Here is a 23,755-nt window from a genome sequence, read left to right as displayed (position 1 = left end):
CGCAGGCACTGCACGTTCCGAGGCGCGGACCGCGGCGAAACTCACCTACGTGCGACTGTTAGACCCGAAGGGCGACCAGCGACACGCGGGGTGCGCTGTATTTGCAGGAAAAAGCGAGTGGGAGTCTGGGCCGGGGTTCAGCCCCTTCCTCGTCCCGCCTAGCACCGTGACCTTGGGCGAGACCTTCTCTGCGACCTCAGTTTCCTCGCCTGTTACGTGAGGAGTGGGTCGGTGCCTCCCAGGAGACGCGCAGACCCCACTGTCCCGGGAGAGGAGCAGGAAGGCGCATGCGCGCAAGTGTACCGAGTCTCTCACGGGGGCCCCCAGCGCCCCTCCCTCGGGCCGGGACTCGCCTAACAGGTCGGGGTCCTTGGAGTGGGAGGGGCCGCGCGGCGGAGAGGGCTCCCTCCCCCACGCGCAGCCGTGCGGAGGGCTCAGGAGGGGCGGGACGGCCTTCCCGGAGCCCCGCTCCGCCGGCCCCGCCCCCGGGGCCCCGCCCCCGCCCCGCCCTCGCCTCCCCTGCACGCCCGCCGCCGCCGCCGCCGCCGCCGCCGCGGCCGCCGCCGCCACCGCCGCCGTCGTCGCGCGCTCTCCTCCCACACGCCCGCGCCGCCAACTTCGGAGCGGCCGGCCGGACCATGGGGGCGCCCCGGGGCCGGATCACGTAGCTTCGGCGACCCCGGAGAGCCCTCGCGGCCCGAAGCGCCCTCCCGGCCCTTCCGGCGTCCAGGCCATGGGCGGCCGCGGCTCCCCGCTGTGCACAGCACCACCCGCGGTACGCGCGGCCGGGCCCCGAGAGGGAGGCGGGCGGCGGGGCGCCAGCCGGCGCCCCGAGACGGAGTCCGGGACGCCGAGGATGCTCGCGGGGTGCGCTGCGCCCCCTGGGGGCCGGGCCTGGAGCGGAACGCTGGGGGCGCCGGGCCCCCTGCTGGGAGGGACCCGATCCGGACCCCCCCGGGTGGAAGGAGAGGGCGGGCGGCAGGTTCGCGCCCCGCGCTCCGAACTTTGTCGCGTGCCTCACTCCGGGGCCGGGACACGCTGAGATCTGGAGTCACTGGTGCTGGGTCCCGGCGTGGCACTGCTCAGGGGCCCAGGCTCACGTCCCCTTCTGCCCCCACCCCCCGCAGGTGGCCGAGGGCGGCCCGGCCCGCGAGCCGCTGCAGCTGTTGGAGGTGTCCCCCCGCAAGAGGCTGCCCAACGGGCCCGAGCAGGACCCATGCGGCAGCCGCCCTGCGCCCGAGGGCGCCGGTGCGGGCGCAGAGCAGGGCCACTCGGCCGGCGGGGGCGGCTGGTGCCGCCACTGCCACACGAAGCTCGCCGAGCTCAAGCGACAGGCGTGGAAGCTGGTCAGCGGGCCCGGAACACCCCTCCGGGTAAGTGAGCCTTTCTCGGACCCGCTTCTCCGGGCAGGGCCCGTGCCGGCTTTGGGGAGACCTCGGGGCCCCGGAGGGAGGCGAGGTTCCGCCGAGTGTTTTCTGCCTCGTTCCTTCCCTTCTCCGGGCCTCGGTTTCCCCTTCTGTAACGCGGTGCGTGTGGGTTGTAGCAGTTCATCCTAAGAGGCTCCGCGGTGGGATTGGAGGCCGGTAGGGCAGGCGCTTCTCCCCGGAGCCACAGATGTCGCACAGCTGGAACCGCAGTCTGTGTTTGGGAGGGGGAGGGGAGAGAGGGAGCCGGCAGGGACTCCACCCAGGGCGGGACAGCTCCTGCCCTGCCGGCAGCCAGAGGTTACTCGGTGCGCGGTCGCCCTTGGGGCACCCGGGCCCCCAGCCAGGTGTCTGGAAATTGCACACCTGGGGCAGGAGGGCTTGGAGGACCAGAGGGTGGGCCTGCCGCTGTGAGGGGGGCCCTGCCTGCCCCCCGCCCCGGGTCGCGAGTGAGAATGGTGTGTGGGACATGGCCTGGGGCTTTGCTCACCTTAGGCAGTGGCCACCCTTTTGGGGACCGAGTGCCTGGGCCCCGGCCGCCTAGGTGTTTGCCCTGGGAGAGGGCTTTGCCAGATTCTCCAGCCAATGGGCTTGCCCTGGTCTTGGAAGGAGCTGGGACCATTGTTCAAGGAACAATGAGCGCTGGAAGTTTGCAAAGCCTGGGAAGGTGGGGGTCTCCAGAGGAAGCCCTTCCCGCCAGACCTTCAGCCTTTTTGAAAGCCTTCTTGGGAAGTCCGCACAATCCCCATTGAATCTAAATATAGGTCTCTAAGGGGGCTTAGAGGTCTGGGGTGGGGGCCAGGCCCTGGGTTCCAGGGGTCCCCTGGTGTTCCTGTCTCGGCCGGGTGGGGGAAGGGAGGGGAGTCTCGTTTCTGTCCTGGGCGCACCCTTTCTGCGGTGGGGAGAGGGGACCTGCGGCCTGCCCCCCGGGGTGGGGCTGGACCCTCCTCACTTGCTGCTCTGGGCAGCGTGAAGGCTTTCCAAGCTCTGTGCCGCAGATGGCCTGCATCTGGTCGAAAAGACAGCAGAGGACCTTCAGGGCCCCACGAGAGGGTGGTTTGGGACGGACTTCCGGGGGTCTGTCAGAGCTGCCCGGCCATCTTATTACCCCATTAGGGGAAACTGAGGCCAGAGAGAGGAGGGGCTTCCGTGGCCGGTGGTGCTGGGCATGTTGGCCAGCTGGTTGCAGGTGGGTGGGGGATCCCGGTGGAGAGAGACAGAGGCCCTCATCAAGGGGGGGGGGGCGCGGCTCACTGGTCTCCTCCTGCTGATGCTGAGCGGGGAAGCGTCCTGACCACCCAGAGGGCTCACCTGCCCCCTGCCCCGGTCTGTCCTGGGTTTGGCAGTAGCCCTCAGTGCCAGGTGGGGGCCCACCCCCTTTCCTGGCCATCCTTGGTACCCAGTGGCATGCTCACCCAACAGACCAGGGTCCCCTGCTTTGTTCCTGCTCCGCGGCCCCTCCCCCGCTGACTGAAGTCTTCCCGGGGCCATTCTGGGAGTGAGGTCCAACCTGGAGAGTGCTGTGCCCACGGGAGGGAAGGCCCCATGATCCACTGTTTCTCCCCAGAGGATGGAAACCCTCCGGGCCCTTGGGCTGCGCCACCCACGCCCAGGGACCTAGGGGTTTGGGCCCGAGACCTCCGGGCCTTGGTGGGCGTCATTGTCCTGTGAAGCCCGGGCTCTCCCTGGCGTCCTGGCCCGCAACTTCCTTCAGGGAAGGCTGGGGAGTTGGTGCGTAGGGCGCGTGCACGGACCTGCTTCTGCTTTCGGTTTGGGAGGCAGCTGGGGGGGCGGGGGCTGCGTGTGATCTCGGTGTAGAGAAAGGCTTGAGAAGGTGGAGGGACTTCGATCTTTCCGCCGGCTCAAGGTCACCCCATTTTCTGCCCTTGGCATCCCCGCCAGGGCTCCGCCCGGCTGGCTCCTTGCCCGCCCTCCCACCAGCAGACGGCTCCCTGCTCTGGGACCTCAGGCGGGTTTGTTGAGATCCGGGACCATCTGTGTACCCATTTCCCAGGTGGGTAGAACAGGGCCAGCACAGGGCGGCTCGAACCCCTTGGCCCTTGCTGCTCTTCCCGGGATGTGGGCCTCGAGGGTCATTCTGTGCCCGGGTCCTTGGTGCCCGTGGGGTTGAGTGGGGCACTTGGAGCCTTGCCCAGCCGTCAGGTGTCCCGGGTGTGAGGCCCTCCTCTCCTTTGCTGCTGTGTCCTCTTTTCAGTCTGTGTCTTCCTCAGTTTCCCCGTCCGGGGAGTGAAGGTGACCGTAGTCCCCACCCAGGGACAACATTCTCGTGGAGGGGTTAGGACTGTGTCCTGATGCCCCCAGAGGGCATGGGAGGGTTGGAGCCTGGGAGACTGTCCTTACCCGAACCAAGAAGGGCAGTGGGCCTGGGTGTGGAGCGGACGGCCGGATGGGGACCCCCAGGCTCCAGGCGCCCCTCTCTGCCCCCTTCAGCTCTCGCCAGGTTCCCCAGATGAACCCTTCAGGACCCTTTCACGGACTCTTCCCACTGTGGGCCCAGCTACAGATACCCTTCTCATCCCCAGGCGATCCGGCCAGTTCCCTGCTCTGATCTCCCTGTGCCCCTCCCAGGTGCCCCTGTCTCCGAAAAGTCTGCGGGGGGGCTCGCAACACATCCCTCGAAGGGACCAAACCTGGGCCTTCCTCTTCTGCCGCAGCTGAGTGCCCCCCAGCTTAGCCACTGGCCGCTCTGTCCCCCTTCCCCCGAGGCAGAAGCTGGGGCCGCGTCCACACTGTTCGGTTTCCTCACCCGCTCTGCCTCGAACTGGTCAGCGAGTTCCTGCAGACCCCTGTCAGCATCCCTTCTGTCCCTTCCCGACGCCTGCCCGCCCCCAGCTCCCACCCTCAGTGCAGCCAGGAGGGACCTCTCATCAGGAGGGGTCTCTGCCGGTCCCAGTGCTGCTGTCCTGGCCCCATCAGATGGAGGCTCACTGAAAGGGACACCGCTGCCCACAGAGGCCACTCTGCCTGAAGGCCCCATCCTGTCCCTCGCCCCAGGTGGTTTGTCATGGGGATTCCTTTTGCAGACCCCCGGGCCCTGTCCTCCCCCGGCCACGTCCTCCCCCGGCCCATGTCCTCCCCTGGCCCCCGTCCTCCCCTGGCCCTCGTCCTCCCCCTCCCCCTGTCCTCGTCCTCCCCCGTCCCGGTCCTCCCCCATCCCCATCCTCCCCCGGCCCCCGTCCTCCCCCGGCCCCCGTCCTCCCCCGGCCCCGTCCTCCCCTGGCCCCGTCCTCCCCTGGCCCTCGTCCTCCCCCTCCCCCTGTCCTCGTCCTCCCCCGTCCCGGTCCTCCCCCATCCCCATCCTCCCCCGGCCCCGTCCTCCCCCGGCCCCGTCCTCCCCCGGCCCCGTCCTCCCCCGGCCACGTCCTCCCCCGGCCACGTCCTCCCCCGGCCCATGTCCTCCCCCGGCCCCGTCCTCCCCCGGCCCATGTCCTCCCCCGGCCACGTCTTCCCCCGGCCCATGTCCTTCCCCGGCCCCCGTCCTCCCCCGGGCCCCATCCTCCCCCGGCCCCCGTCCTCCCCCGGCCACGTCCTCCCCCGGCCCATGTCCTCCCCCGGCCCCGTCCTCCCCCGGCCCATGTCCTCCCCCGGCCACGTCTTCCCCCGGCCCCGTCTTCCCCCGGCCCATGTCCTCCCCCGGCCCCGTCCTCCCCCGGCCCCCGTCCTCCCCCGGCCCCCGTCCTCCCCCGGGCCCCGTCCTCCCCCGGCCCCGTCCTCCCCCGGCCCATGTCCTCCCCTGGCCCCCGTCCTCCCCTGGCCCTCGTCCTCCCCCTCCCCCTGTCCTCGTCCTCCCCCGTCCCGGTCCTCCCCCATCCCCATCCTCCCCCGGCCCCGTCCTCCCCCGGCCCCGTCCTCCCCCGGCCCCGTCCTCCCCCGGCCCATGTCCTCCCCCGGCCCCCGTCCTCCCCACGCTCACGTGGCAGAACTACGCAGCCCGAGTCGCCAGCGCCCCCGGTTCTGGTGCCTGCACTGCTGACTGTGGCTGGGAGACTCAGCCTGCGTGGACTGGCTTCCCTCCACGTCCATGGCTCTGACTGCTCCTCCAGGGTCACTGAGCCTCCCTCCCCCATACCCCACCCCACTCTGGAAGGCCACCCGACCCGGGCCTTTCTCGGCCCTTTCCACACCCCTTGGCCACTGTGCTGCCCCTAGGCCGGGAGCTCTGTCCAGGCAGGCCTGGGGTCTGGGTGACCCCTGTACGTTTGTTGAATGACTGAGTGACCCACCCCTCTGCGTTCACCCCCATGGCTGTTGGGCTGGATTCCTGCTCTCCCCTCCCCCACCCGGGTGACAGCCCCCAGGGAGGATGGCCATCCTAACTCCCCTTGCAGGAGCGGGGGCAGGGCTCTTGCTTGGGGACCCATCCCAGCTGCCATCCAGGTGCATCACGCAGAGGTGACGACTTCTCCAGAGACCCCATGACCTTCGACGCGTCGGTACCGGTGTGGGATTGATTAGCGCCCCCTGTTGAGGGAAAGGGATCAATTCTCATTCGGCTCTTGGAAACCTCTTGCTCACCTGGCAGGGGGTCCCACCCTCCTGCCCCCCACCCCCGCCCACCCACCATGAGCTCCACAGCCACTGCCGAGGTCCCTGCCCACCGGCGCAGCCCCAGGCCTGTGCTAGCTCACATTTTGCACCAAGCTGGACAGTCGGTCTGAAGGCTGCTGGGGAGGCCGTGGGTTCCTGTCCAGTGCACGGCTCAGGGGCGACAGAAGTAGGCTCCTAAGGCTGGAGTTCTGGAGAGCCTCCTGCTTCTCTCTGGGGTCTGGCTTGGGGGTGGGGTTCTGCCAGCTCGACATTTCAGCTGTCACTCCCCCGCCGGGAAGCCTTCTGAGTCCCCTGGGTGCTCTGTGTCCATGGCCCCCAGCTCTGACTGCAACAGTGGGTCCCTGGGTCTGCTGTCCCAGCTGCCCTGTGGTCCCGGGAGGGCAGGGGCTGAGCTCAGCTGGCGTGGGACGTTTGCTGCCTGCGGTCAGGGTCCCTGAACCCCTGGTTCCCACGCTGTCGGGAGCCTGGCCTGGGCTCCACCTCTTTCTGGGGCCGCCCCCGTGCCAGGACCAGGGTGTCTGCCTTGGGGCTCCACAGGGCAGGGCAGGCGGCCTCAGCAGAGCACCCCCGCTGAGCCAGGTGTTGGCAGGCTCTGGGGGCGGCTGGGGAGGGGCTGGGGAGGTGTGAGAGGGGCGGGAGCTCCCTGGGGCAGGTCTCCCATCTGGCAGGGGCCCCGACGATGACTCAGCCGGGAAGGGATGAGTGTGTGGGCCTCGGAGGCTCCCAGGCCACTCTGGGGGACCGAGCCTGTGGCGGGGGAGGGAGGGGGGCCGGTTAGGTCTCTGTGAGATTTCAGCCGGCCCCTCCTCCCTGGGCCAGACGGTGGTGCAGCCAGTGCCCCCTGGTATACTTGGGTCCAGTAATGGAATGACAGGGTCCTTGTGCCTGTCTCATCTCCCTGCTGGTCCAGGGCTTCAGGGAGTGAGGGTGGGCAGTGCGGGTGGGCTTGAGCTGAAGGGCTGCCAACCCCTGCCTTCTGGGCACCGGCCACAAGCAGAGATGGGGCTTCGGGAGCTGGCCTTGGTGCGGGCCAGTCCCTGTGTCTCGTGGGAGGGAGCACGAGGGGCGTCCCGCTACAGTCAGAGGTGGGGCCGAGCCAGGGGCGTGTGTAGGGAGATCGGCCTTGCTGCCTGTCTGCTGAGAGTGAGAGGTGGAGGGTCAGGGAGGGAGGCCACAGGTCACCCCCCGCCGGGCTGCTCAGAGCCTTGGCCGCAAGACTTGTGATGGTTTGGAATGGGCCGAGGAAATGCATCTGGGGCCTTTTCCTGGGTGCCTTGATCCCTCGAGCGTCACGGAAGGATCTCATTTGGGAGTCACAAGAGCCAGTCCTTATTTTAAATAGCAAGGCAACTCGAGTTTCCCTTTCCCTATGCCTGCGGGGAAGCTCAGGCCAGTGGATTCTTCAGGTTCCGCCAATGACATGGGCGTGTTCTCTTGTGTCTTTTGGGAATTGATCATTCCTATTTGTTCTAAAGCCAACTGTCTCTAGTCACATGGTTTTGTAGCTGACGTCTGCTGTGTAGTTCTTGAAAGCCGTGGCCGGTGCTTTGTGCAAAAAGGTGTGGAGTGTGAGTAAATGAACAGAATAGAGGCGGACTGAGTGTCCCCTTGGCCTGTGGGGCCTCTGTCTGCTCCTTCACTCCCTGGGAACAGAGCAGGATTCCGTGGGGGGCCGGGGGGAGTGGAGTTGAGGCCAGGCTGTCCTCTGGGTTCCTGGAGGCAGCCAGCTAAGGTGGCTGGGCCTCTGGGAGCCACTCCTTTTTAAAATTTTTTTAAAAATTTATTTATTTTTTGAGAAAGAGAGAGAGAGAGAGAGCTTGAGCAGGGGAGGGGCAGAGAGAGAGGGAGACACAGAATCCAAAGCAGGCTCCAGGCTCTGAGCTGTCAGCACAGAGCCCGACGCGGGGCTCGAACCCATGAACTGAGGTCATGACCCGACCCGAAGTCGGATGCTCAACCCACTGAGTCCCCCAGGTGCCCCTGGGAGCCACTCCTTTTACTTTGCCCCTGAGCTCTGAGCTCTCCCTTTCCACGATGGGGGGGGGGGGGAGGGGGGGGCTGGAGACGCTCCCCTGCGGGAGGGAACCCAGGTTTGCAGGGTCTCTGCTTCCCCATCTGCGAACAGGGTCCTGGGGCTGAGTGCCTTGCTCCCCCCGGTTAAAAGGGGGCATTTTCACTTCCAGTGTCACATTTTGTGGCTGGGGGATCCCCTGTGGGGCTGGGGTGGCTTGAGGGCTGTCTGCAGGGGTCCGGGTGCCCTGTGGGTGGGGGGCTCCCCGCCAGCATCCCAGGCTTCAGTTGTGGGGGCTGGGCTGGGGGCAGGGGTGGGTGGGCTCAGCGGGCGCCTGGGGCTGACAGATTGATGGTCCCGCCGGGCCCGGTGCTGGCCTTCTGCACTCACCTCTGACCCCGTGATGGATGCTGGCCCATCCGTCCCCGAAGGTCCCTGTCCACCCCTCACAGCCGTGATGCCAGGCCACCTGGAACCCCGACCGGCCCCACAAACTCGGCCCGTCTAAAACCTGAGGGGTTGTCTGGGAACCATTTTGGCTTGGCTTGCTTGGTGGCCACCCAACGTGCAGCCACGGGCCCTCCTGGTCTCGTCGCTGGGGGCCCCTCTCCTTGCCCCGTCCCTTCCCGAGCTCTCGGCATGTTGGGCCCCAGCCGTGCCTCCCAAGCTTGGTGGTCTGATCCAAGAGCCCCTCAGGCTCATGGTGGTCGGTGAGGAACATGGTTTGTGGCCGGCTGGGTGTCTGTGGAGACGGGTCTGAGGGGACTCATCGGCCGGCATGGTGGGCCGGCGGGGGGCCTGGGGGGGCCTGGGGGGAGCCTGGCAGCCTGGGCGCCGGATCTCGAGATGACGCTGGGACCCGTCCTGTCCCGTGTCTGTCCTCTCTGCTGGGTGATGGGTGAGGAGGGCTGGCTGGGTCTGTGCTGTGGGATCCCTCCTCTCAGAACGCCCCTGGGGCTTGGTTAGGTCAGGGGCTGGGGAGCACACCACCCTGGGCTGTGGGTGGTGCTTTGGGAAGGGGGAGGGGGGGCAGGGAGCCGGGCAGACGGGAGGGCCGATGCCTGCGAGCCGTCGGCTGACCTCTGTCCGAGCAAAACACGCTTAACTCCACCACCCCACGTGGTGAGGGAGGAAGCAGCACGCGTGGGGGTGAGTGACCCTCCCGTGTCTGTGCTCATAACGGAAGTGCTGTGGGGCTGGGAGAGAGGACTCTGGAAAGGGGCATCCAGGAGGGCCTCCTGGACGAGGTGGCATTCGATCTCAGAACTAGCCCCACAGAGATGGGGTGAGGGCCTTCAGGGATGGCCTTCTGGGGTGGGGATGCCTGTCTCGGGATGCCAGGCAGAGGGAAGAGGGGAAGGGGGATGAGGTCAAAGGTCAGGGGGTGTGGGGGAGCGGACTCGCCCTCCAGCCCTGGAGCCGAGCTTGGGGCCGGGGATCCCCTGGAAGTCCTTCCACGAGAGCGCTGCAGCCCTGGGTCCCCCTGGCGGCCTCATCGGAGGGGCCTGGTGGCTGGGTGCACATCTGGGCTGGCCACCCGCACGCAGAGGTTCCCAGCAGGAGAACTTGGGAGGCCCGGGGCCAGCTGAGGGCACGGGCTCCACTCCGTTTCAGCGGCCGCCTCCTCTGGCTGGGCCACCCAGGGCAGCGTCCGGCCTCCCTGGGGCTCTGGGCCCTCCTGAGTGGCCCTGAGAGTGTGCTGTGGCCCGTGGCTCAGATGAGGAGAATGGGGTCCAGGAGAGCGGCAGCTCACCCCCACAGAGTTGGACTGAAAGCCGTGTCTGGGTGAGCTCCAGGCCCCCCGAAGCGTGTGCAGAGCCCCCTCTGAGTGGGGAGCGCCCCCAGGAAGCCAGCCTGTCTACGCCGCTCCCCACCCCCCAGCCGAGGCCGTCCTGCTGGTCAGGCTGTTAGCCATCAGGGTCCCCACCGCCCTCGCGTGGCGTTGTGGCATCGGGCGGAGGACAGGGGAGGCCATTGAAGGGAGGGGGTCTCAATGAACTAGTGTGTGCCCCGAGCTGTCCAGCTGGCTGGTGCCTGGCACAGGGCCTTGGGGACGGGTGCCAGTCGGCACCCGGTGGGCCGGGCAGCACCCCCCCGCTCCCCCACGCCACCTCCCCGGCAGAGGAGGGGAGCCTGTGTCAGCTATGGGGCCTTCGGAACTGCAGCCTGATGGGACCGGATCAGTGTCCGGGGTTCTGGCTGGCGGGTGGGGGAGGGTCTGGCCCGGGGGTGTGCAGTCTTCCTGTCCTCCCGCCGGACCCAGGGGATGTGGGTGGGCAGGGCCTCTGGCTGAGAGTTGGGCCCTTGGCGAGGTGCGTGGCGGGTGGAGGCAGGGGTGGGGCGGCCCAGGTGTGGCTGGCTGGCAAACTGAACCCCTGCCCCCCACCGCCCCCCGCCCCTGGCTCTGGGTCCCCCGGGCTGCACGCGACATCGGAATGTCATCGCCAACAGAGCCTGCAAGGTTGGAGCAGCGCCTGGTCCGGCAGCCAGGGGTCCCTTCCTGGACTTGTGGTCAGCTCCGAAGCAGTGGCTGCCCAGGGTCACAGCCCGGGGCATTTGTTTGTGGAGGGAAGGGAGGGTGAGGCAGAGGGACCCCAGCGAGGACCCTGGCTCCAGGCGCACAGAGTGGTGGGCTGGGGAAGGGAGCCCCTAGGCCTCAGGGCCCCCCCCGCAGTCTTGGCCTCTGGCCCCGTCTGTCCTCCGAGAGGCCCTGCCGGGGGGTGCTGAGCCCCCTTTCTAAAGGCGGGGCGACGAGGGCTCAGAGAGGGTTGTCTCGCAGCTCTGAGGTCTGGGTCTTTTTCCCAACTGGGGAGCACGGTCCCCGCTTCCTCCTGTGTCGGCCTCAGCGTGGGGATCTGGGAGCTCCTGTCCTGCCCCGAGGGTGGGCGCTGCTCGCCCTGGGCTGGGGAGGCCCCTTGGGTGGGATGACGGGCGAGCTCGTCCCTGGAGCAGTCGTTCTGGGCCTCCAATGCAGGAGGAATCGGAAGGATTACTTGAAGCAACTTGGAGACCCCAGGAAGGAGATGAAAAATGGAAAGTCATTACATTTAGGGGGGGAGCCTCCCTAAAACCCTGGTGGCATGACGGGTAGATGGTTTGCAGTGCTAAATTGAATCAAATTAAAAAAACATTTTCCAAACGCAAGTAAGATATCTGCTTAATTAGACTGCAGAGGAAAGCGAAAGGTAATATCTTGCAGTGGGGTAATTACTGTCTTTCTGAAGGTGCTGGGCTCCAGAGAGGGGGTGGGTGGTAGATGGCATGGTGACTGGGCCTTTCAGGGGTCAAACTTCCTGAAATTGGGCCAGTGAGCTCTCATGGGCTTGGGCCTGTGGGCCCTGGCAGTTGCAGGGGAGACCTGGCTTCGGGGAAGGGCCTTCCCAGCCCCCGGCATTGAGGTCTGAGGGCTGTTGGCTTGTGAGGGGAAGGCCACCGTGGTCCCGGAGGGGGGAGGCGGGCGGGGCTGCAGGGACTGCCCAGACTTTGTCTCTGTGGAGGCCGCCCAGGGGCGGCAGGTGGTGTGGGTGAAGCTCCCCCTCCGCGGAGTCCTGAGCACTGGGCCAGGGTGCTGGGGGTGGGGAGCCTGTCCTGGCCACAGCTTGCTTGGTCATAGGGTCATAGGTCCCTCCGGTGTGGGGCGCATGCTTCCAAGTGAGAGCAGCGAGTGGCCCAGCCCAGTGCTGCCCGGCCTGCCGGCCTGTCAGGGCCGGGCGGGCTCTCGGCCCCACTAGGGTCTCTGCGTGGTCACCCAAGGCAGGGCCCTCCTCTCGTGTCTCGTGTGTGTGACACGAGACGGAGCTGGGAGAGATACCCTCTGCCCTGCCCAGGTGAGGATCCCCCAAGAGGCGCGCTTGGCTGCCGGTGCTGGGAAGGGGTGGTGGGCCCCACAGTGGGCTTGGGCCACGGGGTGGGCCCAGGTGTGTCTGGGCCGGGCCTCCTGGGGGGCTGGCGAAGCAGGGCTGGGGTGTGGTGAGTACCCCTGCCCCCAACTGGAGCAGACCTGCCTCGTTTCCTCCTGGGGCTTTGATGGCGGAGCTTGAGGCCTTGGTGGGGCTGGGGCCTCCCTGACAGCTGCCATGTGCGTTCCTGATGACACAGCTGGTGTGTGGGGGGGGTTGCTGTGTGCCTGTGGGGGTCTGGTGCGTGCTCAGGTCAGTAAGTCCCCCCCCGCCCCCCCCCCCCCCAGCTTTCCTTCCTGCCTCCTTCTGCCACAGGGCTCCCCCACAGGCCTGAGGTCCCCAGGCCGGCTCGGCCCTGGAACAATGGGCTGCCGGGCCTGAGGGGGTGGGGGCTGGGCTGGGGGGGGCTGGGTGGGGCTGGGCTGCCTTTCAAGTCTCCTAATGGCACTTCCTTCCCCTCACGCCCGGCCACCATTAGCAGCCTCCTGCTGAGTGGAGAAACCAGAGTAATCAGAGCTGGGACCTGGAAAACAGGCGGGAAGTGACAAGTGACAGAGCCAGGCCCCGTGTGAGCCCTGCCTGTGGCTGGGGACAGGGCGTCTGGATTCCATCCGTGGCCCCGGGTGCCAGCCCGAGTGGAGGCTCCTGCGGGGTTTCTGTGGGCCTGCCCCCCCCCCCGCCCCCGACTGCAGGAGCCACTGGGGGTGTCTGCTGAAGGGGCCCAGGCATGCGGAGCACTTCAGAGGCTCTGGAGCCCTCCGGGCCTTGGCCGGAGAAAATCCAGGCCTTCTGGAGGGACCCACAGGTCCGGCAGCTGGCGCACCTTGCCTGGCCAAGTTTCGTGGGGCCCGGTCTCCCTGGGGTATGTGGGGGACGGTGGGGGGGCAGTGGTCTGGGCCGCGGCTGAGCCGGGGAGGACCGGGCAGGGAGTGTGACGCGGGGGCAAAGCCACGGTGCTGACCAGCAGTGGCCCTTGTCAGCCAGCCCACGCTGCCACAGCGGGCCCCCTTGAGCCTCCCAGGCCTCGGTGCAGGGGTCCGGCTGGCCACCGCTCAGGCCCGGGGAACCTGGGTGGGGTGAATGAGATGCCCTCTGTTGGAGGGGGGCCTCAGCTTCCTCTTGTGCGTAAGGGGCGTATGTATCTGGGGAGGCCGGAGTCCTGTGGGGGTGGGGTGGCTGGGAGAGGAAGAAACTCCGAGTCTGGAGGGTCATAGCAGGTCCCGAGGCGGGGGCGGGAGGAGCCCCAGCCGAGCGGCCCAGCTGGCCATGTGAGGACGAACGCCCTGGGTGGTCACGGCCACAGCTGGGCCGGGCCAGTGCTTTGTGGAGGGTCTGGCTCTGGCTTTGACCCCGACCTCCCCAGGGCTGCCCCGGGGGGGGCGCCAAGGCAGAGCCCTTGGTCAAGGGACCGGGTGTGGGCCCTGGAGATACGACTCTTGAGAACTTGTCTCCAGTGAGGTTCCTTCTGAGGACTGGCTCTCTTCTACTCTCCCTCCTTCCAGAGGTGTTCCCTCTTCCAGAAGGCCTCCCTGACCTCCAGGCGGGGTGAGGGCCTCCCTCGGGCTGACCTGGCTCCTGTCCCTAGCCCCTTCTGGACCCCAGGCTCATGATGAGGGAGAACCGTGTGCCCCCCTCCCCCGGCGCACGGCCGGGACCCTGGGCTGCAGGAGGAGTCACCAGGCGCCGCACGCCCTGGGCACCACGTCCATACCTGCGATCGAGCAGGGTGGGCTTCAAGCCTCCTGCCCCCTTGCCAGCTGGCACCGGTGCCTCCGTCTTCCCGTGGACCCGGAACTGCCTGGCCTGCCTCCGCGGAGTGTCACTGCACGGCGGGACTTCTGCTGGCACATTTACGGCAGGGCCGCCTCGCGTTTTCCTCCAGATCCCCACCAGGGCCGAGGCTTCACCAGGGCAGGGAGACCCCACCTGGCCTGGGGCTGAGCCAGGCCGGCCCTCAGGGTGGGGGAGGGTGTTGCTTTCAAGTGGAGCCCTGGGGCGCCTGCAGCCTGCGAGCGTGGAAGGGCCCCCCGGGGCCAGGGTGGGGGGTGTCCGCCTCCTGGATGCTTCGCAACCTCGCGGCCTTGGCTGCTCGCGGCCGGCCCGGGTGTTGGGGGACGCGCAGATGCCTCGTCAGCCGAGACTGAGCACAGTAATGAGGGCGGGAGGAGGCAGGTAGTCGTCAAGGGCACCGTAGGCCCCACTGTTAAGCTCCGATAATTATTTTCCTGCTGGGCGCTCGCAGACGAAACCGTTTGGGGCCTTATTAATCAGTTATGGATTATGCGGCGTCCACGGCGTGAGCTGGCCTGGCGCCGTGGCGGGTGAGGAACGCGGGGCTGGGTCCTGGCGCCCAGGCACCGACCACCTTTGTCCTTGTCCCCCCAGGACCCTTGCCTCTCCGCCCTGCTCCTCGACAAGCTGCCGGCGCCCGGGGCCCTGCCGACCTGCCGCCCGGAGGCCGAGCGCCGCTGCGACGTCTGTGACACGCACCTGAACCAGCTCACGCGGGAGGCCCTGCGGCTACTCCAGGCACCTGCCAGCCGCGAGGACCCTGACGCCCCGCACGGAGGCCCTGGCCTCGCGCCCTCCGGCCCGGGCACCGTAACCAGCCCGCGGGCTGTGCCGGTGGCCGGTGGCCCGGCCGGGAGGCAGCCGGGCCGAGTGGGGCCGGACAGGAGGAAGGGACTGGCCTGGCCGTCCGGGCCCAGCGTCCAGGTGTCGGTGGCACCTGCTGGCCTCGGGGGAGCACTGAGCACGGTCACCATCCAGGCCCAGCAGTGCCTGGAGGGCATGTGGAGCGTCTCGAGGGTCAACAGCTTCCTGCCACCGTCGTGCCTGGTGAGTCCCCTGGGCGGGGCGGGCTGCTGGCCTCTGAGGGGCCCTGCCCACATCCTACCGTGGCTCACGTTGTGCAGACTGAGCAGCACCCCCTTAAGCAAGGGGCCGTGAACACTGGGGGAGGCCCCCGGACATTCCCGAGGCCCCCGTCAAGTGTGCTGGTGACGCAACAGCGGGCAGGGTCCTCACGCAGCCCCGGGGACGTCGGTTCCACGCAGCACCAGCATGCGTGGCCGGGCGTGGTGTCGGCCGCTCCTGCTTCTGAGAGCACCGGCTGGTGGTGGGCTGATGGGAGGGCTCCTGAGACAGGGTCAGGCCCTCCTCCTCAGGGTCAGAGGCAGAGGGAGCATCTCGTGGGGAGGGGTCCGGCGGCCCCTCCCCTCCGGGCTGCCCCCGAGGCTGTGGACTGCGCGACAGGGCTTGGCGTTAGGGGGAGGGGCCTGCAGGTGGTGGCCGCGTTCTGTGCCCACTCCCCTGGTCTCTCAGGGGGCACATCTTTTCAGTCGGCGGCAGTGTCCCCTCCCCCAGGGCTCTCCTCTTCGGGCCCTCCTCGAGGTCCTCCACACCAGGGGGCGTGGCCTCCATGGAGCCAGCTCTGGGCACCAGCGGGCCCCGTGGGTGCCATGGACTTGGGCTGGGCGTCCTCAGGCAGAGCGCTGGGCCGGTGTCCCCCACGCAGGTGGAGAAGAGGCGAGCCTTGGAGGGCGGAGCCGGGACCGGCCGCGTTCCCCCTGGCCACAGAGCTTGGCTGGGGGTGGTCTCTCCCAGGGGTCTGCGGCGCCCCTGGTTTTCCCTCAAGCAGAAAGTATACCAGGATAGGAGTCGCGATGTGAGGGTTGTTGAATTAGGGGTCTCCTGGGATACTGGAGGGAGTCCGTTTGGGTTTGGGTGATGAATGAGGGTAACCGTGCTGTCCTGGGAAGGCCTTTCTCCAGAATGCGCCTGGCTGCTCTGCCCAAGCCTCGGGGCTGCCCTCTCCCGGGGCCTTGGGCCCTCAGCTGTGCCCGTCTGTTTCGTGGAGGACTGAGGCTAAGAGCCCGAGGGTAGGAGTTCGCCAGGCAAACACGTAGGAAAGGCCTTCCAGGCAGAAGGAGCCTTCTGTGTCCAGGCTGAGGCCTGGAGGTGTGAAGCACGGAGGCCTCCCTGGAGGTGGAGGTGTGAAGCCTGGGGGTCTTATCAGGACAAAGGACTGCAGGGGGAGGGAGCTGGGAGAGGGGCGGGGGTCTGGGCCAAGTGCGTCCGACGCTGCTGCCTTGGTGATTGTGGGTATATGGAGAAGCCCCCTTGTTGCCCCCCTCCCCCACCACTCACCCCCGGGGCGGAGAGATCAGGGGGTCGCTGTGGAAACTAGTTTTGTTGGTCCATTTTCCAGTCACTACAGAGCCAGCCGTGCGAGCCCGGCCAGTGAGCGTCTCTGAAATAGAGTGGTGGGTAGACCTGCCCCGTGGACTCTGCCTCGTGGGGCTGTAGGCATGGAGGTACAGGGAGGGTCCCCAGCTGCTGGGACAAAGTCACACATAATCCCAAAGCAGGACAGACCCCTGCCCGGTCCCCACTCCTGGGCTTGCCGTCCACTCTGAGTTTAGCGAGACGGTGCCTTTGATGACATCCTGCCCTCGCTGGGAGTTGGACCCCGTGACCACTGCTGGGGCCAGTCCTGGAGCGGCCCTCTGCCCTTGGGGCCTCCCCGGCCCTTGGCAGCTTGGGGGTGGGGTGTGCAGGGGCTCAGGGAAGCACTTGGGTCTCGAACTAGCCTCCAGCTGGTGTGATGACGGGTCCTGGGTGCGGCCTTGCGGCTTCTGACTTCTCCTCTATTAAGTCCCGGGGCGAGGCCAGGAAGGGGGAGGCCAGCCCCTGCCACGCATGCCTGGTACCTCCTGGCTGAGCACTGGGCCGCCTCGGGGGCAGCACTGAGTTGGGGAGGCAGCTCGGGAGAGCTGGGTGGCTTCCCGGAGGAAGTGAGGTTGAGCTGGGCCCAGAGGGAAGCGTCAGACGTGGCGGGCCCAGCTGTGGCGGGTCAGCGCGGGCCGCGGGGAACAGCCGGAGGGCTCCTGGGAAGGGAGCTGGGTGCATGTCTCACAGGGGCCTCGGATGCCAGGCAGAGGGAGGGGTCGGCCTTCCCTCTGAGGGTGCCCAGGAGGTAGAGGAGGGACATGAGCTGACCGCGGGGGCCGTGGGGTCGGTGCAGCCGTTGAGAGTCTACGTCTCACGCGCCGGGCAGGGGGTTGCTGGCCTCTTGCTGGGCAGTCCTGCCGGCAGCCGGCACGTCGTAAAACGTGGGCGTTTAAGGCTCCCTCTCCGTTTTATGTGCACATTGATTGCGTTTGGGGTGGGTGGGAACGATCTGTAATTAGACAGCAGCCCTGGCGATCGATGGGGAGATTATTAGAAGCGTAAATAGAACTTTAGGATTCAGATGAGGTAATTTCCCCGAACCAGGGCATCGATAGCGAGAAGTGGCTCTGGGATGGTAAAGTCTCGCGTGTGCATACCTCTGGAGGACGTGCTGGGGTGCCCACCGGCGGCCCCGGGGCGCGACTGTTTCCAGTGGACGTGGCTCCAGCTGGCCAGGAGGGCTGGGGGGCGGGCTGCAGCCCCGTGTCTCAGCACGGGGAGGGGGAGGCAGGTTGTGAGGGGGATGGTCTTTGGAGGGGGAGGCCGGGAGCCAGGACTTTGAGGGCCCAGGACATCCTGGGCGCTGTGGCTGGGAGCCCGCCCCGTGTTCTCTGGGGGACCGTCCGGAGAGCCCCGTGTCTGGAGGGAGCGGCCCTTCGGCAGCCACAGCTGTAATCAAAACCCGGGCCCGCCGCCCTCGTCTGGGAGCACGGAGCTCGGCCCTTCCCGGCTAATTCCACCTCCTGAGTGTCCAGTGGTGTTTCCTGCTTGTGGGGCCCACCCGGCGGGACAGTCTGGCGGATGCTTTCCGGACCGTCAGGCCGAGGGGCAGACCTGCCGCCACAGGGGACGGAGGTGCCCACGGGAGCCAGGCTCCGGCCGTCGCCACCCTGGTTGCCCCGAGATGCTGGGTGGTGGCCACGGGGCCACCCCAGGTCCTCCGCCCTGACCTGCTGCACTGGGTCCTGGCCGTGAACTGCAGCACGTCCCTCCGTGCTGACGGAGCACCCATGAGATGTCCACAGGACTCCTGCGCTCGGTTCTTAGCCGGAGACCACGAGCCTGCACGACGGGGCGGCCGGGGGCGGGGCTGCATGGAGCCTGTGCAGACCTTCCCGAGTCCTGCAGACATCCACGGCCGGGCCCCACCCCGCGCCCTAGGGCTCACGGTCGGCGGGGAGGGGAGAACCCAGAGCCTAGGGCTCCAGGCTGGCCATGGGGGCTGGGGCCGCGGAGGCCCTGCCTGGGTGGGGGACTTCCTGGAGGAGGTGATGTGTGGAACAGGAGCTGAGGTCGTTCTGATGGAGACCGGGGAGCGGGTTGTGTGGCATCGGCCGGGGAGTTTGCCGCCGGTGACCTCGGTACCAGCCTGCCTGCCTCCCCTGGTCCTCGCGGTCCCTGGTAGGTGCCCGCCCATCCTCAGGGATGCGGCTGGGGTGGCAGGGAGTGGACGGTCCTGGCCTGTCTCTCTGACCTGGCCTGTTGCTGGTGCCCTCGCTCCGGGCCTCAGTTTGCCCCTCCATGGAACAGACATTGGATGCGATGGCCCCCTCTTCCCTGTGGTGCTGCAGCCGAGCTGCCTCTGTGATGGGGTGCGGGGGGGGGGGGTGGGCAGGGCACCCGCAGGGGTCAGGTCGTTCCCAGCCCGGAGCCTCTGGTACCTGGCGCAGGCCCGGCGAGCAGTACCGGCCGCACACCACGGCGGGCTGCGACGGCCTGCGGGGTTCAGTTCCGGCCGTTCGTTCGCCCCCTGCCCCCCAGCCGTCCCCGCCTCGTGGCACAGAAGAGCCCCCAGGGAGGGGTTCGTGCCGAGGGGCTGGCGAACGCCGTCCTTCACGTGCCAGAGTATCACGGGCCGAGGGGCTCGGGCCCCGGGGGCCAGTTTGGTGTTTCCCGGACGGTGCTCCCCGGAGCCCCGCGGCAGGCGCTGCCTGGAGCCCGTCGGTGCCGGCTGCCGTCGGGCGCCTCTGCCGGGACGGCTCTGAGCTTGCGCGCTGGGCCCCGGGCCGGTGCGGCCGCCTCAGGCTCTCCTCTCTTCGTGCTTCTCTTTCGTTGCTGCTCTCCTGCCTCCCTCTCGTTTTCTGCTTGGCCGCCTCCCGCCCTCCCCTCCCCTCCTCGACCCCTCTCTCCTGTCCTCCTGTCGTGGTCTTCCCTCTGGCCGCCCTCCCTCCCGCCCCCTCCGGCTTCTTTTGGCATGCCCGGGTTCTGCTCCTGGCAGGAATCGGCAGCGGCCGTCCCGATGGCCGGGGCCGTGTCTCGGCAGCTCGTGGGACGGCGGAGCCGAGGCACGTGCGGGACTCCGGAGACAGGTCAGTGTGGGCGACCCGCGCCATCGCCAGGCGGTGCCAGAACCTTCTGGCTGGAGGCGGAGAGGCTGCATGCGACGGTGGGCTGGCCCGGGCGCTGTGGGAGTGGACGGAGGGGCCGTGGAGGGCCCCCTCTGTGACCCCATGCCTGGGTCCCCCGCTGGCCGGGAGGCCTCACTGAGTGGAGTGACGGCCTGGCCCGTGCTGCTGGGCGTGGGCCCCGCGGCAGAGCCGTCCCGGGGGGCCGGCGGGAGCCAGGATGCCCACAGGGGTGGGTACGGGGGTGCTGCGGGTGGTGGTCCCCTCCCCGGACCTGGGGCGCACGGTGGGTGCTCAACCCTGCTCTGCTCTGCGGGGCCCCGGTGGTCAGCGTCCGTGGGACGGAAGGTGGCAAGTCTTTCCCACCCGCCCTGCTCCACAACGCCGGGTCTTTTGTGGGGAGCGCTTGCGTCTAGTGGTGAGAAAGGCCTTCACGTTTGAGGGCAGGTGCGAGCACGTACGGGAGTCCTCCGGCCGGGCTGCCCTGCGTGACCCACACGTTTGCCTTGGGTCTCCACAGCCTCCTGGAGAAGCAGCTTCTCGTTCTTATCGTCCAGGCCGAGGCCTGGCTGGCCCTCCTGGAATGTTCTCCGGGAGCTGGTGCCCCCTCCACTCCAACAGCCCCATTCCCTCAGGGACAGGGGGCCTCCCAGCCATGGGAGAAGATGCGTCCCTGCCAGGCTGTGTGCTCCTGGAAGACAGATTTACTGAGCACCTACCGTGCCCCAGGCAAGGTGTTGGCACAAGGATGTGGAGGGGACCAGGTCTGTGCGGTAGGACCCCCCAGGGTCTTCCTGATTCCTGACATGTTTTAGGTGCTCACGGAAGCCGGAGGACTGAGAAAGTATGGTGCTGGGCATGGCCCCGTAGGCGGGGTGCAGAAGCACTAGACAGCCCGAGGGAAGCTGAGGTCAGAGGACTGGGGGAGGCCGGGACAGGGCACCTGGGGCAGGTGCAGGGAGTGCCTTGGAGAAGGAGAGGGCTGGCTGGGCTGGGTTCTGAGGGATGCATAGGAGTTCCTGCCCTCTAGGCAGAGGCAAGGCAGGTGGCAGGGCGCGGAGGGTGAGGGCCTGGGCTGTTTCAGGTGTACCCTTCTCTGCTACTGACCTGTCCTCCATCTCCTGGGGGAGCGGCCGGTGCACCAGGGGCCCCCGGGGGGAGTGCATGGCTTCTATCTAGCTTGAAGTTTGGGGTTCTCTGTGAACTTCCTTTGCAGACATGGTTTTACTGTGTCCCAAGAGGGGTTTGGAAGCTGGTGCTGACCGTGGGCTGGGCAGGGCGGGACCTTCCGCCGTGGCGAGGTGGCAGGACCTTCTTCAGAACGTTCCTCCCAAGGCGTGTGGTGGCACCGTGGCCTCTGGCTGCGTCCCTTAGGAGACCCCGAGGACGTTGGGCCCTCCAGAATGTGGCTCTTCACCCTCAGGGTCACCAGGGAGGCCCATGTCCCATCAGCATGAGGACCCTGGTCCTCCCAGGCCTGGCGTAGAAGGTGGCCCAGGCAGTGCTTGTCCACAGCCCTTGGGGCCGAGTGGAGCAGGGGGGCCCAGGGACCAGTGTGGTACCTGGGGAGGCTTGAACCCTGGGGACGGGGGTTCCTAGGGGAATGGGTTTGGGAGTGGCCAGGCGGAGGCAGGCTGCTCCCCCCCACCCCCCACTCCTGCCAGGAGCCAAATCCACCCCCTCCGGGGCCAGGTCTGGCCTGGGGGTCCAGGGCCCGACGTGGGCACATAAACATAATATATGGTGGACGGATCTCAGGTTTTCTGGTGCCGTCCTAGGGAGCATTTAATTACATTTGTGCTTCATTACGAGGCTGTCTCTCTTTCTAGAATTTATTTTAGCTAATTAGCTGGAAATGCCAGAGTAGTATTTCAGATGATGGGAGCGTCATACATTATCATACACGGGGCAATTAGTGCTGCTGACAAATATTTATTGTGGTTTCTCCTCTGATCGTGCCCCTGCGTGCTCCCAGGTGGGTGACCCGGGGGTGAGGGGTGTGGGGGTCACTGGGTGGGCATCTGTGTCCACCTGTCTTCCGTGGGCCCCGTGAGGCTGGCCACCAGCCGGGGTCCTGTGGGCGGGGGGGCCCGGGGAGCATGTGGGGGCCCTGGGGTGTGCGGTCCGCTTCCCCAGCAGGCGTGTGTTCCTCATGCAGGCTCCCCCTTCCCCCTAGGCTGAGGCGGCGGTGGCTGCGGTGGCAGTGGCAGACACGGTCCGGGACGGCTCCCCCACCTTGAGCTCTGATGGCGCGTCGAAGACGTGGGGCCGCGGTGGGGCCCGCACGACGGCACTGGTCACCCCGGCCCCGGGCGCCCCGGCTGGGGGCTCCACAGGCCCGTCGGCGGCAGCCTCCTTCTTCATTAGGTACGTCCCCCCGGGGGTGCTGGGACACACACAGCAGGTGGGGACTTGGGCCGCTGGCCCCCGTGGCCTGCAGGCCTTCCCTGGGAGAGCTGTGGCCGGTCTGCCCTGGTAGGGCTGCAGGGGAGCGGCAGGGCCACGGTGGACGGGCGCCGTGTCCACGGCACTGGAGGCCTCTGGCACCAGGGGTGGGCTGCAGCCACGGGTGCCCTGGGGCCTGCCCTGGGCCGGTGTGGGCTGGGGCCGCAGATAGAGGCTGATCCCAGTCGGGGAGCCGGGGGCGGGGGAGTGGAACGGGGCTTGAAGGAGGGCGTCCTGGAGGGCAGGCTGCACCCAGACCCCACGCTTTGCCCTCCACTCCCCGGGGGGCTGCCGGCACACCTGTCCCTGTTAGATCCAGCTCCCCCGTCGGCCAGGAGCTGGGTGGTCCAGTCCCGGCCTGAGCTCTGGTCCTCCAGATGCTTAGCTGCGGCCCTGCAGGCCCCAGGTGCTGGGGACGGGGGCTGGTGTAGCCCAGGCCCGGCAGGTTTGGAGGTGGGAAGTGGTGCGTGGTGAGGGGCTCTCTTCCCCTGCCCCTGCCCCTCCCGCCAGGGCCCTGGGATTCAGCAGATAGGACAGACACAGCGGAGGACTGTGGATTACAGGATGTAATGGTGGTAATGAGTGGTAATGGCAGGCCCAGATGCGGGTCACTGTCCCATTAGCAGCCCTGGCGGGCACTGATAAGCTTGTCCATGAATCACGTGCGGGTGGAGGGGCAAGGTGCCTTATCAGCACGGGCTGTGGGGCCGTGAGGCCCGACGGGGGGCGGGGAGGGGGGTGCTGATGGGCGGGCGAACACTGGCTGTGGGGCCGGCGGGGGAGTCCCCGTGCAGGGGACGAGAGGGCCAAGCTGGGCACGTCCCCACCTGGTTAGCCTCCGTGTCTGGGGCTTTCTGTGGTGGCTTGCTGCATTGGGCCGTGCCTGCAGGGGGATTTCAAGCCTTCTGAAAAGGAAGGAGCGCTCCAGTGGTCCCAGGTTCTGGGGGCCACGCTGGCTCATTAGTAACCTCGTGGCCGGCTAAGCAGGTGCCGGCTGCCTTTTGTCTCCATCAGAGCAAGGCTGCTGCTGACCTTGGGAAGTTACCATAGAAACAAGTGTGGGGACAGCGGGAGGCAAGTTTTCTGATGGGGGGGGTTGTGCACTGCCCGCTGCCATTACTTCCAGCCTGTTGAACCAGCCCTGAATCGTAGCAGCGTCTCGCAGAGGCACGGGCCAAGTTGGGGGGGGTGCGTGTCTGGCCAGGAAGGCCATCGGACCTTGTGCTTGACTTGGGCCACAGCCCCCTGGGTGGGATGGGAGTGCTGTGCACCATACGTCCGCTCTCTTGTTTAGTGTGTGTGTTGGGGGGCCGTGGAGCCGCCAGATCCTGGCCTGGGGGGCTTCGGGCGTGTGCCGAGTGTACATTCTGTGCTCCCACCTCTGCCCCTCGCCGGGCTCCTACAGGGGCAGAGCTGAGCCCAGCCCACGCCCTGCCCCCTGGCCAGCGGGGGTGGGTATCTGTGCGGACAGCCTGTGATGGCCGTGTGGCATCTGTGAAGGGACAGGGCAGAGTGCTGTCCGTGGTGCTGAGTGCCACGGAGGTGGACTTTGAGGGGTGAGTAGGAGCCTGGCGTTGGCCGGGGGAGGCGGAATGGGGTAGCCGTTGGCAGTTTGGGATCTCCTTTGGTCCTGGAGCACTCGCTGGGGGCCAGCCTCGCCCCGGGCCTTCCCAGGACCTCTGAGCCCCTCACCCCGATTTGGGGGACCAAGGCAGGGAGTGGTTGCGTGGGCGCCGGGTGCCCAGGACCTCATTAATGTTGCTGCGCTGTACGGCTCAGGGCTGAGGCCTGGCGCCCTGCTCCCCGCAGCTGGGCCTGGATGGGCCGTTCACACATGGCGGCCACAGCTGTGGCCGAGAGCTCAGAGTGCCAACCGACCAGAGCTCCGACAAGGCCGGGCTCCGTGGGGAGGGCATAATTACATTCTCTCTGGAGGCCTTGACCCCCTTCCCCAGCTTTCCTGCTCCTACCGTGGGGTGCCCTTCACCTCTGCCGTCTCCCCTCCTCCCAAGATGTCTCCTCTAGTGGTCTCTCGCCCACCCTTCTGGGTCTTTCTGGGGGTCAGCTCCCAAATCGCTGAATGTACATGCTTTGGAAGAGCCGTTGGGG

The 23,755-nt window shown here is 67.6% G+C and overlaps 1 protein-coding gene across 1 annotated transcript in view; it reads left to right on the top strand.

Moving 5' to 3' along the window:
- The first annotated feature begins 733 nt into the window (after positions 1-733).
- Positions 734-23,755, top strand: part of KIF26A (kinesin family member 26A) — a 40,227-nt gene continuing 17,205 nt past the window's right edge. Inside the window, exons 1-4 of the mRNA XM_047079865.1 lie at positions 734-775; positions 1,128-1,373; positions 14,289-14,741; positions 21,378-21,568. Of these exons, the coding sequence (XP_046935821.1) occupies positions 734-775; positions 1,128-1,373; positions 14,289-14,741; positions 21,378-21,568 (932 nt within the window). The remainder of the gene's footprint in view (positions 776-1,127; positions 1,374-14,288; positions 14,742-21,377; positions 21,569-23,755) is intronic.

Source organism: Lynx rufus, unplaced genomic scaffold, assembly GCF_022079265.1.
Source record: "Lynx rufus isolate CCGP_SWC_20201006 ecotype Redwood Valley unplaced genomic scaffold, mLynRuf1.p SCAF_17, whole genome shotgun sequence".
In the NCBI taxonomy this organism is placed as follows: Eukaryota; Metazoa; Chordata; class Mammalia; order Carnivora; family Felidae; genus Lynx; species Lynx rufus.
This window is presented reverse-complemented; position numbering and strand designations above follow the sequence as displayed.